At 42.6% G+C, this 15626-nt stretch overlaps 1 protein-coding gene across 4 annotated transcripts in view; it reads right to left on the bottom strand.

The window, feature by feature from the left end:
* IL31RA (interleukin 31 receptor A) overlaps positions 1–9726 on the bottom strand; it is a 37994-nt gene extending 28268 nt beyond the window's left edge. Inside the window, exons 1-2 of one of the 4 annotated variants that reach the window (XM_048931730.1) lie at positions 9647–9726; positions 281–363 (exon numbers count right to left, since the gene is read on the bottom strand). In XM_048931730.1, the coding sequence (XP_048787687.1) occupies positions 281–335 (55 nt within the window). In that variant the 5' untranslated portion in view covers positions 336–363; positions 9647–9726. Of the gene's footprint in view, positions 1–280; positions 364–8229; positions 8277–9120; positions 9567–9646 lie in introns of those variants that run through there. The other 3 variants (XM_048931727.1, XM_048931728.1, XM_048931726.1) reach the window with 3 other exon arrangements.
* Positions 9727–15626: the final 5900 nt, after the last annotated feature.

Here is a 15626-nt window from a genome sequence, read left to right as displayed (position 1 = left end):
AGAGGTAAACAGCTAACATTGTAACTTTTAAAATATTAAAAATAAAAAAAGACAAAAACTTAAAGCAATGACAGTTTGCACACCACAAAGAGAGATCAAGAATACCCTATGTAAGTTAATCTTTCGCTCTACACTGTAAACTACCTACTCACCTGCTAACTCCTATGTTTAAAATATTCTGGTTTTCATATTAATAACTCTTAAAAGTTACATTTGGCAAAGGATCCTTGATGGGAAATTTTCTATTGGCAAAATGAGTGCTAGTAATTAAGAAACATACCTGCCATAGATCTTCTACAGAGCAATATAAATATCCAAATCCAACAGTTGAACATTTCCTTTTCAGTAAGTATGGGCAGGAAACTGTCAGGAAATAAAAATATTAAATAAATAAAAAGCATGTAGTTCAAGTAAAGATGCCCTTGTAACTTTAACACTTTGCAAGCATTTATATGACAAGAATGATGACCCACTTGTGTTCATTTAAGTATTGATTTGCCTAAATGTTAGTTTCCTGCATGATGTGAGAAATCTGATGCAGTTTTCCAGTTTTCAAGTTTTCCAGAAAGATGAAAGGGGCAAGCATATCTGAAACCCTTCTGGGCGGGATCCAATCTGTCTTCTAATTGCAGTGTGAATCACAGAACCATAAAATCACTCAGGTTGGAAAAGACCTTCAAGATCACTGAGTCCAACCACAACCTAACCATACTGCCCTAACTCTAACAACCCTCCACAATCATGTTCCTGAGCACCACATCCAAATGGTTTTTAAATGCATCCAGGATGGTGACTCAACCACATCCCTAGGGAGCCTATTCCAGTGCTTAACAACCCTTCCTGTAAAGAAGTTTTCCTCATATCCAGCCTAAACCTCCTGTGCCACAACTTGAGGCCACTTCCCCTTGTCCCGTCACCTGTCACCAGTGAGAAGAGACCACCCCTGCTCTCATTGCAATCACCTTTCAGGTATTGGAAGGGAGCAATAAAATCTCCCCTCAGCCTCCTTTTTCCCAGACTAAACAGCCCCAGTTCCTTCAATCTCCCCTCGTAGGCCATGTTCTCCAAGCCCTTCACAAGCCTTGTTGCCCTTCTTCGGCCTTGCTCCAGCACCTCAGTGTCCTGTGTACTGTGTACACTGTGTACTGTGTACAGCGTACTGAGGTGCCCAAAACTGAACACAGTACTCGAGGTGAGACCTCACCAGCGCTGAGTACAGGGGCAGGATGACTTCCCTAGTCCTGCTCACCTCACCATTCCTGATACAAGCCAGGATGCCATGGGCCTTCTTGGCCACCTGGGCACACTGCTGGCTCATACTCAGCCAACTGTCCATCAATACACCAAGGTCCCTTTCCATCAGGCAGCTTTCCAGCCACTCTTCCCCAGGCCTGTAGGGTTGCCTGGGGTTGCTGTGACCAAAATGCAGGACCCAATACTTGGCCCTGTTGAAATACGAACAGTTAACCTTGGCCCATCAATCCAGTCTGTCCAGGTCCCTCTGTAGTGCCCTTCTCCCCTCAGAAAGATCAACACTGCCCCCCAACTAGGAGTCATCTGCAAACTTACTGAGGGTGCACTCAATCACCTCATCAAGATCATTAATAAAGATGTCAAATAGAAGCTGCCCCAGTACCAAGCCCTGGGGGACAGCACTCATGACCAGCCACCAGCTCGATTTAGCTCTGTTGGCCACAGCTCTTTGGATCTGGTCATCACCCAGCGGAGCGTACGCCCATCCAAACCAGCCAGCTTCTCCATGAGAATGCTGTGGGGGACAGTGTTGAAGGCCTTACTGAACTCCAGGTAAACCACATTGACAGCCTTACTCTCATCCACTAAGCGGGTCACCTTGCCATGGAATGAAATCAGGTTTGTCAGACAGGCTTTACCATTCGTAAACCCATGCTGACCGGGCCTGATCCCCTGGTTGACCTTTAACTGGTCCATGGTGGCTCCCGAGATTATCCGTTCCACAACCTTCCGGGCACTGAGGTGAGACTGACAGGTCTGTAGCTACCAGGATCACCTTTCCAGCCCTTTTTGAAGATGGGCGTCACATTTGCCAGTCTCCAGCCTGCTGGGACATCCTTGGTTAGCCAGGACTGCCAAAGAATGATGGAGAGTGGCTTGGCAACCATATCCTCCAACTCCCTCAGCACTCTAGGGTGCAATCCGTCCGGCCCCATGGACTTGTGAGCATCCAGCCTTCAGAGCAGATTCAAAACCACCTCATCAGAGATAAAGCAGGGCCCTTCTGTTCCCCATCCCTTTCTACCAGTGCAAAGGGCTTTGTTCCCAGGGAGTAACAAGTCTTACTATTAAAGACCGAAGCAATGAAGGCATTAAGCACCTCAGCCTTATCCTGATCGTTTGTTACCAAGTTGCTCTCGGAGTTCAACAAATGAAGAAGACTCTCCCTAGCCCTTCTCTTATTGCTGATGTATTTATAGAAACATTTACTGTCATCTTTCACCCTAGTGGCCAAGTTCAGATCTAGCTGGGCCTTAGCCTGATTTTCTCTCTGCATAGCTTCACCATATGCTTGTAATTCTCCTAAGTTGCTTGGCCACTCTTCCAAAGACCATAAACTTTCCTTTTGTTCCTGAGTTCTAGCCAAAGGTCTCTGTTCAGCCAGATCGGTTTCCTTCCCTGTTAGCTTGTCTGCCATGACTTGGAGATGGTCAGCTCCTGCATCTTTAAAATAACTTCCTTGAAGTATTCCCAGCCTTCCTGGGCTCCCATGCCCTTCAGAACTACCTCCCAAGGGACTTTTTTAACCATGGACAGAAAGAGACCAAAGTCTGCCCTCCAGATGTCCAAGGATTGGTAAGAAAGAGAATTACATTTATTTGAAATTTGGCCTGCCCAACCATCCTTTGGGAGCAGGCATTAAACAAGGCTAACTCTTGAAATGGCTAAATGAAAACTGCATTCCACTCAAAAATAAAGGGAAGTTCTAACAGTCAGATGACTCTTAAATAGCCCTGTAGAACACACACCAAAGACTGCGCTATGCAGTGTGGTCAGCAGTGATGCAGTCCACCGTACTTTACTAGCTAGGTGACTAGTGATTGCGGAGCAACTAATGCACTTCAGAGACAAGTACTGATATCAACAAAACAAAGCAAATTAATCAAGAGCTCTCTAAGATGATGTGTCTCATACGAAATATAGAAGAAAGGATGAAACCAATACAAATCAACATTCTGCAGAAATGAATTAAGGATGCTGTGCTGGCATAAGAACTTTTTTTCCCATTTCAAAAAGTTAATCATTTTATTAGATAGTTAAATAAAATGTTTTGTAACAGCTCAGTGAATATGGCTTTAATCTTGGAGGAAATACTAATTCATGAGAACACCAAATCCTGTGTGTGGCATGTGAAGATAAGCATTTATAGCTGTTTACAGGAAAGAGCTTGGGGCATTTAACATAAATGATAGAGCTCTATTATTTCTTTTTTGTAGCCTTTAATAAAAACCTGTGACGAAAGCTCAACATGTATTCTTAATTGTAAAGACTTTGGGAATTAAAACTAATGTTAAGAACACAGTTTTTCCTTAAAAAAATAAAGCAAAAAAGAGGATAAAACTCTCACCACACAGCAGTCATCTAGAGAGAAGCAATCTCATTACTCTAACTAAAATGGGTAATAAGTTTTCTTATTTGTAGACTATTCAAAATATTACCGCAACCTACACCAAGAACAAAACAAACATCACCCCAGACAGGGCACACAGATAACTATATTACTACAGAATAAAATGCCTTCCAGATGAGCAAACACTCCATTTATGAGAAATTTTCAATCAATTTACACAAATTTTTTTAATAAAATTCACAGTCCATTTCAACAGAAAATGTAGTGGGGAAAAAAAACAACCCTTCAAGATGACATGGACATTTGATTTTACCTGGGAGCAATGATTTTTCTTCTGGAAATTAAATTACTGTATTGATCACATGCAAAAAGAAATTGTGAGAAATAAAGAGAAGAGAGTAAGAGCAGAAGAACCAACCTGGTTAAAGCTTTGAAGGATGCAAAAGCTCTTAACACAGAGAAATGGAACAATCTGCCATATTAAAAAAGAAAATTAAAAAAGGCCTATAAAGGCCTATTAAGTATGCTTCACATTTCCCACTGTAAATCTTTTTTATACGCTTGGAATTTTTCAAAACGCTAACAGTTTCTGCTGAAATCTTAGAATGCCTGTTCTGTATTTTTGAAGGCACGAGACAGAGGCTGCTTTCAGCCAAAAAAAAAAGTTTAAGCACTTCCAAGAATAGGGAAAATGTTTTCATGACGAGTCTTACCCTAGCAATCCCACACTCCCACACTCTTAGTGAATAATTGCGACTTAAAAGCACAGGGAAGTCATAAAACCCATTTCCAAGTTACGCTTGTGCCAAAAATATCCCAAACTACTGCAAATTCTCCTGCAGTGGAACACAGCGCTAAGAAGCCCAGGCATGGGAAATCCAGCTGCAATGCCATGCCAGCTTACAAGCTTTCAAAATATCTTGGTTCCTTGCACTTACATAAAAGATTAAACAAAGATCAAACCCATCAATACTCGGCAATCTCCTTGTCCTCTACCCACATCCGGCTTTCTGTTCTGCTCCAGTGCACCTTTAGTGCACATCACACAGTCAGATACTTCCACTTGCTAAAATAACGTTTTTGTTGTTGTTGTTAAGTAGCAAATGTAAATGGCTTTGCAAGTATCTGATTTTGCTGAAATAGAGAAATGTAGAGGATCTAGGGAGATCCTACAATGTTTCTTCCCTGCTGTAAGCTGTTCCATCGGTTCAGTACTGATGCTGTAACAGCACCTCTTTCTGCCTTCCCCAGTTTAGCAGATGGTTACTCAGGGTGCAAATTGCCAATTACAAGATGTCAGAAATCAGTGTAGCAACTCGGCAGGTTACAGATCTGCTTACATCTTATGTGGTTATCACTATAATCATACGTGACTAAATAGCAGTTTGGCTGTGTACTTGCTCAAGACACATGTGAAAGAACTGAAAGAACAAGTCACACCATAAACTCAGAAATGTTTCACTTAAAGATGACCCAAAACTAGGGGAAGAGGTTGATATACCAGAGGGCTGTGCTGCCATGCAGAGGGACCTCAACAGGCTGGACAGATGGGCTGGCAGGAGCCTTACAGCATTTAACAAGAAGTGCAGAGTCATTCACCTGTGGAGGAACATGTTTAAGCATCAGCACTCCTTTACCACAAGGGTGGCTGGGCATAGGATGCCCAGAAAGGCTGTGGAGACTCCTTCCTGGAGATCTCCAAAAGGCACCTGGGTGTGCACTTGGGCACCCTGATCTGGATGTCCCTGCTGGAGCTGGGGTTGAAACTCTTCCAACCTCAGCCTTCTGTTGGTTTGTGAAAGACAACTACAAAAGCTAAAATCAGAACAGTAAAGAAACAGCATGAACATAACTGTTTTCTTCAACAAGAGCAATTTAAAAATTTAATTCATCAAAACAAAATTTCTGGCACAAAGGGGGAAACTCAATGAAGGTCACATTAAAAAAAAAAAAAAGTAATACACTTGATAAAACTGTCACAGCAACAAAGCGTCAGGGTTTCCATTTTTAATTTTGAAATTTAAGACATTTGGAATAATTATAGTGTAAATATATGACGCAGCCAAAGGAAAACAAGACCCACAACAACTTTTCCCCACGTTTTCTATGTAGTGCTACTTCTCCAATAATATTTCCCTTCTTTCAGGATAGGAAAGTTTTTTCCATTCAAATCTAATTCTACGATTATTTTTAACAATACAGACACATACTTCTGCACACAATGTAGCTGTTATGCCATTAATAGAAATCACAGCACATTTATAAATTGAACTGGCAGTATGTCTTTAGCCTACATAAAACATAAGCTCTTCAACAATTTCTAACAGTTCAAATCTAGAAAGCTACTCCTTCTTACTAACTACAAATACAACGCTTACAGCAATCCTAATACAGAAAAACTGAATAGCTGTTGGTGTCTTTCATTCAGACTTTAGTAGCAATTGTAGCATCTCCAACCACCACATACAGAGACAGCCTCCGCTCTATACCTGATCAGTCAATGCTGACTGCCAGGAATCCAGGCCTGAGCTATCTCAGTGAATTAATGTAGCAATAGACTCGTTTGGAAGAGCTATAAACATAAGTGTCCCAAACTCCACTATTCAAATCTGTTAGTATTTACAAAATCCAGAGGGGAAAAAGGACATTCCAGGCACAGAATGCCTGAAGTTCCAAATATGAACTCCAGTCTCCTTCCTAGAAAACAGGCCGCAGAAGCATCAGCTCCCAGGACCAAACCCAAGGATGAGTATCTGTGGGTATCAGAGGAGCAAGAACAGAGACCATCTGCACAGGTCAGAGCAGAACAAACAAACTGGAGGAATCAGCAGAAGTGAGGGGGAGTTTATGCCCTTTCTGACATCCGTAAGCTGTACAAATTGCACTTTGACAAGACCATTCATGGGAAAAGCAGCAGACTCCACAGCAAATGATCCTGAGCACACTGGTTTCATAGCCTATAGCCTCTAAGCAAGCCAAAAGTAGATAGCTGAACCTAAGTCCAGGAAGAATAAAAATAAACATTTTAATATTTCAGTTAAATAGAAGTTTAAGCCAAAGAAGATAAGCACATTTTCTCTTGAAAAATAAACCTATTTATATTTGAAATGATGCCAATTTGCTACCATTATCTATTAAAATCCCTAGAATAAATTCTTAGTGTTATTCAAACAATGCAGATTTACTGAGGAAACAGGAAGTTTATGGAAAAATCCAAAGGAGCAGTGTGAAGCAGAGCTCCATGAAGCCACAGCAACTTGTTCTTTAGATATCATAGCAAAAAATAGAAATAAAAAATGCTGCATCCAGAAAGTTCAATGACGTTTTAATTTACTAGCTGTAAATTGACTGGAACCTGAAAAAGCAGGAAAGACATTTTCTTCTGTCATTCTCTAAATAGAATTAGTTAAATAAAAAATAGGAACAACATGATAAGATACTTTTGTTCAAAAATCCTGAATGATGTGGTGGCCAGGCAAGGTCAGTTCAGTTAATAACTGCGGATAATATTACTCTGTTTAGCATACATTAGAGTTACAAATGAAAAACTTGTTTTGAGAAACCCTTTTCTTCGGTATAGAACATTATTTACCAGCATATTAACACATTTTGATATAAAATGCTGTATATGATATTAAGGTCTTTTTTTTTTTTTCATTTTAAGTACACAATCAGATAGAATTTGAGAAGTATCTCTAAAAAAAAGGCCAGGACAACAATACTACCCTAAGTGACTGTTGGCAATTACCAGAGAGAACTAGAGATATTGTCACTGCAGGTCATTCTTGTTTTTATTGATAAAGAAAATTTTCAGGAAGGTTTTAAATAGACCCTGTGTACAGGTCTGATCCTGGGAGTTTTCTTCTTAGAGTTAGTGTTTGAGGAACCACAGATGTTAGTGTATGCACTGATTATTTTGTCACAGATCTCCAGTCCATAGGCCATCATTAGGTGAGGTAGTTGCCTTTGTACCCACTCCTTGGGCACAGCCACTCAAAGAAAGGTGGATAGCAGGGCAGAACAAGACATCTCTGCCAGTGTAAGCAACTAGATGAGAAATGGATCCATGCACTGCCCTTTAAATAAAGGTAGAATTCTCATCAAGAGAGAGGTTTTTTCACAAGGCCAGATCCAAATCCCTTTCTTACCCCCCAAATCCAGGACCTGTTTTAATTTGAAGTTCATGAGAAATATACATCAGTCCATATGTAAGAGGGAAGATACTGTACTACTTTAAAGCATTTGTCCACTGTGCACAGCCTTGCAGTTGCTACCCACCACAGTGCTACACATGTGACTGGAACAGGGAGGACCATGCAGATAAACCTGTGTTCCCACAGATAGAAGAGGAAAAGAGAACAAGATGAGAATAAAATGTATCATCATGAAAAGATGAACATGACTGTGCAGTTTACCAACCCTCATACCACAGCTATTCTAAAAAAGAGATTCAATCATTATTCCAGAAAATGTTATAAACTCATCTTACAGACACAGCTGATAATGAGTTTTGCATTTGTACAACTCACTGCAATACTTTATCCTGGTTTTCATAATTAATTTGAAATATAGATAATATGTGCCATTTCATCCTGTATCTTTTGTAGAGTGGTTAAGAAGCTTACCCTGCATTTCCACTTCCAACATCCCTCTGCTTTTCCATTGCAGATACCTAAACTTACTCATATCAACTTCACAAGACAGTAAAAATTACACTCCCAAGTATTTCACAGCCTTCCTACCCAGTGGACAAATTCTTCAAATAGTTGGAGCTCGACACAGAGGAAGCAGGCATTCGTGCAGACTGCTGTGTGAACGCAGCACATGTATGACGTAACAGGGAAACCTCTGTACAGCTCATCTTCACCAGATCCTTCACCTTCCTCTGTGGGACACCACATCCCCTCACTCACCACGTTAAGAAATACAAGATCCTCTTAGCACCCTTCCTACAGCTGAATGTCTGAGCACGCCATCCCCTGTCTCCAGCACAGGAGGCAGCTGTCTGTTCTGCTGAGTATTTTCTCTCTGTGCTCTGATTCCAAATGTTATTTATCAAAGAACCAGTCTGGACGACACAACCAAATGCTGACCACCTTGCTAACACAGCACATCCATCTAACCCATTTTTCTTCTGCTTACTACTAATACTAACAATATTTTCATATTTCAGCTCAAAGTGCTGGCTGACAGAACTACAGAACGAAACCAACTACTACAAACAACTCGATTTGGAAGTCTGCCAGTACAACAGTTTTTTACTTGAAGATGCTACATGTCCCAAGAATGCAAAAAATCATTCATCGGATTCACAGTGTCACAATACACCAACTTAACACTAACATTCAGACTGAAACCCAGCCATTGCTCCGTGCACTCGCCTAGAGAACCAAGTGACGAAGTCTCTCAGAAACAGAGCTCAGAGGTTGTGCTCAGGCTTTTTAGGCGTTTATTTCCAACATGTGGCACACACACGCCACAGACGCGCAGTGTCGCAGTCTAGGCGCAGGCGATACCTGTGACAGATCCGTAACAGGAAACGACGACGGCTCTCGGGGCACAAAGCGTGCGCGCACGGAGTGCGGGGCCGTGTATCCACCAGCCCGAAACACCTCGGGTAAAGCCACTGCCGAGCGTAACGCGTTCTTCCCCAAAGCAAGCAAACCGGCAGCTCAGCCACAACTCTCAGCTCTCACGTCAGAGAAACAACCGCCATCGCCGCACGGCGCGGCTGCAGCCTGCGACGGCTCCGCAGCGCCGGCACGGCTCCTGCCGCCGAAGGCGCCGGTACCTACCGCGGCGGAGCCCGGCTCGGCTACAGGCGGCGAAGGGATCTCACATAATAGGAAGTCAGCGGGTGCGGCACGGCTACGCTTTTTCCTGTAACCCTGAGAGAAGGCGGCCCGCCGAGGCGAGCTGCTCCCCTTGCCGCCGCGACAGAACGCCGAGCTCCCGCCCGGCGGAGCCCACCGGGCCCGGCGCCGCCTCCCGCCTCCTGCCCGCCCTCACCACCTGCCGGGCCGGGCCGGGCCAGATACCGACCTAAGAGTGTCCCGCCGGGCCGTGGTTTCCACAGCTGTCGATGGTGGGCGCGCTGGCACCCATCTGACGCTGCTTCCAAAGCGCTTAAGTACATCAGCGCTATAATGCATGTTGATAGACATCGTCTTTAAATTGCATCAACGCGTACAGTGAAACAAGAGGGCTGGGTCGTGTCGCTGATGAACGCTCAGGGACGCGCCTCATGCATTATTTAGGTCATCGGTGCCGTTCGGAGTAAATACGAACCCTTTTAAAGCTTGCAGATGCATGCCAACTAATGACGGCCATCAGCCACATAAAACGGAATAAAAGGAACAAGAGTTGGAAGGAAGATTGCAATTATGTGAGATGCTGTGCAAATGGAATGACATAGTCCCCAGAAATACGCCTCCTGATAAGCATCCACAATCCTTTCTAAGAAGGCAGTCCCTGAGAACAGATAATACACTATTGTAATCAGTGTCGATGCCATCCAGCAGTCTTGCCCCTGGCCAGAAGAGATCCCTGCTAGTTTGACTTGTTAATGCTGGATTAGCATCCCCGGGAAGTCAGAGCAGACGAGAAGTTGCTGCCCATGCAGATGCAGGAGGCTGTTTTGAACCCGGTGAGGTCAGAGCTAGAACCCGTAGCAGATTCACTTGGCTCTTGCTCAGGCCCACCACCACTGTCTGTCACAAACTGAGTTGGATTCAGAGACGGATGTTATCTGAGAGATGTGCTGCCTCTCTGTCCATGGCTGCTCACAGTCATCAGTGTTTCCCCAGCATGCTTCCACCATATCTCCTCTGTCTCCGGGACCTCCCTGCTTTTCCCAATCCAATGTCTATGTGCAGAAGTGGGATCAGCCTGCTAAGGGGAGATCATACCTATTTATTTATCGGAGGAGTAAATAAATGCTCTATTTTGTTTAGTTCGGATGTTTAAAGAAGTCACAACTAGCCTGCACATCTGTAGCAAGCAAGCTGCAGACCTGTTCATATCAGTTTCCAACACTCTGTCTGCACGTCTGCACAATTTGGATCATGTCAAAGAAGGGCAACAAAGCTCATGGAGGGTGTGGAGCACACATCATAAAAGGAGTGGCTAAAGGAACTGGGATTGTTCAGTCTGGAGGAGGCTCAAGGGAGGCCATATTGCTCTCTATAACTACCTGAAAGGAGGTTGTGGTGAGGTGGAGGGAGGCCTCTTTTTGCAGATAACAAAAATAGGAAGAGAGGTAATGATCTTATATTGTTCCAGGGGAGATTAAGGTTGGATATTAGGAAATACTTCTCAGAAAGAGTGATGAGGCATTGGAACAGGCTGCCCCTGACCTTGGAGGTTTTTCCTAGAGGTTTTCAAGCGAAGGATAGCTCTCACATGGAGTGACACAGACTAGACTGGCTATAGACATGGACTAGATGATCTTATGAGTCCTTCCAAACTTCATGATTCTGTGATTTGATGAATCTGCTACCTGTCAGCAATTTAAGCTGCAATTGCTGTTTTTTTTTTTTTTTTCCTCTGCAAATACACAGTGCCAACACTTTCTCCCAATCCCAGATGGAAAAGTGAGCAGGCTGGTTGACTGAGTAAAATGCTCCAAGCAAAAACCCAACTCTTTCAGGCCATGCTGCTGGTATGCTGGTGTGCCATCAGTCCTTCTACCCACTTCATTTACTCGCTCCTGCTGCTGTTTGTCATCTAGCTCCTGTTTGCTCGTCTTTTTCCCGCAGAGCAGCATTTACACCCTGCACCTCAGCATCCACTCCAACTTTCAGAGCAGTCCTGCGCCTTCACTTCTTCAGCTAACTCCCCATAGCCACCACCGCAGAGGGTAGCCTACTGATTCCCCTATTTGTTTTGAAACAGTGTTGCCATCTCTTGATCATCTGTTTCTCATCTGGTGAAACCGCACTGCACTGATGTTTCCCTTGCTATTAACAGGAATTTTAATAAGTTGGTACCGCAATATTTTGAAATTTCCCCTCTATTTTGCTATTAGATATAGAACAGAACTGTGATGAAGAAAAAGATTCAGACTGTAACCTGAACTCTCCTTGATTCTGCAAGACCTTTGATGTGTTCCCACAGAACCTCCTTATGTCTAAATTGGAGTGATATGGTTCAGAGAGAGGACTATTTGATGCGTAAGGAACTGGTTGGATGGCCACAGCCAAAGGGTTGTGGTTAATGACAATTGAGATGGAAGCTGATCATGAACGGTGTCCTCCATGCGTCCGTTGTAGGACTGGTACTCTTGAGCATCTTTATCAATTACATAAATGATGGGATTGAGCATACCCACAGCAAGTTTCCACACAACACCAACATAAGTGGTGAGTTGATATGGCAGAGGAAAGGATGCCATCCAAAGGGACCTTGACAAAAGGTGGGACCATATCAACATAATGAGGTTTAACAAGGCCCAGTACAGGGTGTTGCGTTTGGGTCAGGGCAATCCCAGATCTCCCCCAGACTGGGATAAGAACTTGAGAGTAGCCCTGCCAAGAAGGACTTGGGGGTCCAGATAGATGAAAAACTTAACATGAGACAGCACTATGCACTTGATGTCCAGAAGGCCAGCTCATCAAAAGAGGGATGGACAGCTGTGAGAAGGAGGTGATTGTCACTCTCTGCTCTGCTCTCATGGGGTCCCATCTGCAGGAGTGCATTCTGGACTGGGGACCCCAACTCAAGGACATGGAGCTTTTGAAAAGGGCCCTGAACGGGGCCATGAGGGTGATCTGAACCCTGGAGCACCTCTCCTGTGAAGGCAGGATGAGGGAGCTGGGCTTGTTCAGCCTGGAGAGGAGAAGGATCTGGGGAGACTTCATTGCAGCTTTTGAATATTTAAAGGACGATTGTAAACAGGAGGGAAATCAACTTTTTACACAGGTAGGTAGTGATAGGACAAGAAAAAATAGTTTTAAACTGAAGGCAGGGAGAGTTAGATTAGATGTCAGGAAGAAGTCTTTCACAGAGAGAGTGGTGAGGTGCTTGAGCAATCTGCTCAGAGAGGTTGTGGATGCCCATCCCTAGAGGTGTTCAAGGCCAGGTTGCATGGGGCCCTGGGCAGCCTGATCTAGTTGTTGGCAAGCGTGCCTACACCAGGAGGTTGGAACTAGATGGTTTTTGAAGTCCCTTCCAACCCAAACTATTCTGTAATTCTGTAACTCTTTTTTACATTCTTTGCACAGGAACTTTGGACTTGACCTATTATTTGCCTGTATCAACATATTAGTACAGTACATTGTTTTTTTAACTTACTGACAGATGTTTTAAAACAATATTTTAAAAGATGAAAAATTATACCAGACCTAAAAGTAGTTATTCACTTGCTAAACTTCTTTAAATCTCCAGCCATCCTTCTGACTGCTTAAAGACTAGGTACATGCTCTAATTAAAGCTTCTTTTGTTTAAAATGTTTTCATGGAGGCTGTAGCACTTAGGACATTCCAGGATGCAGAGGACACTTAATGAAAGCAGCAATAACTGTTCCAGTTACCACCATCTGTAATGATTTAATCGGAGAGGGAAAGTGCATCTTACAGAAAAACAAAAAAAGTTGATTTACCAAAAATGATTTGCCACAGAAGTCTGGAAACTTTAGAGTGTAACAGTAATCATGCCAAAAGATGCGTTGTCACATTGACACTTAAGGGTGCTTTTATCCTTTTTGTGCTAGTGTTTTAAAGGACAAACTCTTCTGCTGTGAGGATGGGAGAAGAGTGAAGCTGCTATTCCTGGAACTTCAGGGAAGAAAATACCCTTGAAATGAAGACTCAGTGTTTTGATTGTATTCTGTTCTGCTCCTGTGTGCTCTTGGCTAGTGAGCTGGCAGTTCATGGATGGCTGCTTCAGAGACTGAAGAACAGATTTCAGGTGCTACTCCTTAGAGAAGGGAATGTGTGCTGCCCATATAGGTAGAATGAGACAGGACACTGAAGAACTACTGCTCAAATCTGATCCTGATCACCCATTAATTTTTCACATCACAGTAGCTCAGTTTGATACTTTGAAAAGTATTTATCTTCTGTATTATCGCCACATGCTATAAAGATATTAACCACTGCACACTTACTGTGAGTCTGTATGAATTCACATTTGGCACAGAACAGAGAATTGTGCAATTATCTGGGAAAACGAGGTGCATTTTCACTGTAATTTGACCTTGCAGAATTTAAATGTGCGATCTTGATAAAAGCAAGCCTGACATGAAACAGAGTTTTCATTAAGTTGGTTTTTACTCTGAAATGGTTGAAGATGCACTGATGTATTAGGAAAAGTCTGTGTGAGAGGGGAACAATGAAAGTTACATAACTTTTTCTAAAAATTGCCCCAGTATGTCAGAAATCATCAGGCATTTGAAACTGTGGTTTTTAGAAGCACTTAAAACCTTTGCCTCATTAAGATGCACGTACATCACCTCCTGCCCAATTGGAATGCAAAGCTTACAAAATCAATGGAACCACACTTCCATCTATTTCTATTCTGCCTACAGCTATCCAGGCTCCCAGCCTTTATGGCAATACCTTTGTTTTTCCCCTATGTTGCATTGAGGCATCAGTAAGACCTTGATGAACCATTCTCTTGAAAGCCATTCTTTCCCCACACTTGGTGTAGGATATTGACTTATTCAAATACCGAAGCCATGATTTCATCTTCCCATGAACTTGATCATAATGTAATTGCAAGAGGAAGCAGAAAAACATGGTATCATCAGTTTGTAAAGGAATCTGTTTACATTATTAAGTACAACTGGAATTACAGCATGCTAAATGGCCTGTATAAGAAGACTCAATTAATCAAGACTTGATTTCACTGTTGCAGCAGTAATGCCATAATCCATGTGGACAGATTTTGTAGCTGGAAAATAATTAGCATAAAAGCAGTTTGTACCTTTCTGTTTTAGTATTTTTTCACCAGAAGTGTAGATCCTAATCATAGCCTATTTCATGCTTCTCATGACTAAAAGGACAGCAGTGTGTGTTTGAAAAAAGACTTTCCTGGTATTGACAACAGAAAATAAAATCAGTAGTTTTTACTTATACAGTTTAAGCGCTTGAGAACTTACAGCTGAACTGCATGGTAACATTCAAATGGATATAATTTCAGGTTTGGTGGATCAGCGTAACAGGAGATGGGTAGCATGATGGTAAAAGTCACAGTGAAAACAGCTTGCATTTACAGTACTTCATAATGAGATCGTGAAATGCACATGACTGCACAGCAATGCTGCATGATGGAAAGAATCATTTTAAGAACAATACTGTCCCTGTCTGTAACAGGATAAAACTTTATTCCGCATATGAAGATGCACTATTATAATTTTTTAAAAGCTACAGCTCTAAAGCAGTACAGGCCCACAGAAGATGGCCCCAGTGCCCCAGTGTCACCTCCATCCCACTGATAATCCTGACTCACTGCTGGTGCCAGTGCTAGACGCTGTACAAGGTAACTCTGCGCCGTATCGTGCGTTAGGTTGATATGCTTGATATGCTTGGCTGATGCCCTGATGCCTCATTCCTCTGAGTGTAAAGAGGAAGGATTGCTGCTGTCTTTCACTGATTTATTTTCATTTATTTGTGTGTAGTTCTGCAGTGAGTGTCCATCTATTCCCTGTGATTCAGTTTGTCGGGGGACTGAAAATTCACTGCAAACAGTCAGATCCTGTACCATATATAAATAAACTAGTAATGTTCTTCTTGGATTTCATATTAAATAACAAAAAATGCTTTTCAAAACAGCAGCACCTTCTAAACCATGTTTTAAAACTCCTGATTTATGCCTGTGGCCTTAGTTTCACTGCCTCACATTAACCAAGACTACCACAATTTTATAATATACCACAAAAAAGTACAACTGTATCATTTTAGTTTTTTATATATTTAGCAGAAGACATACAAGCTGTCCAAAAGTAATAGGATGAGTAAGAAATACGCTATTTGCCATGTTATGCAGTGAGCAACTGTCCAGATTTAACACATACAGAAGGATT

Source organism: Lagopus muta, chromosome Z (genome assembly GCF_023343835.1).
Source record: "Lagopus muta isolate bLagMut1 chromosome Z, bLagMut1 primary, whole genome shotgun sequence".
Taxonomy (NCBI): domain Eukaryota; kingdom Metazoa; phylum Chordata; class Aves; order Galliformes; family Phasianidae; genus Lagopus; species Lagopus muta.
This window is presented reverse-complemented; position numbering and strand designations above follow the sequence as displayed.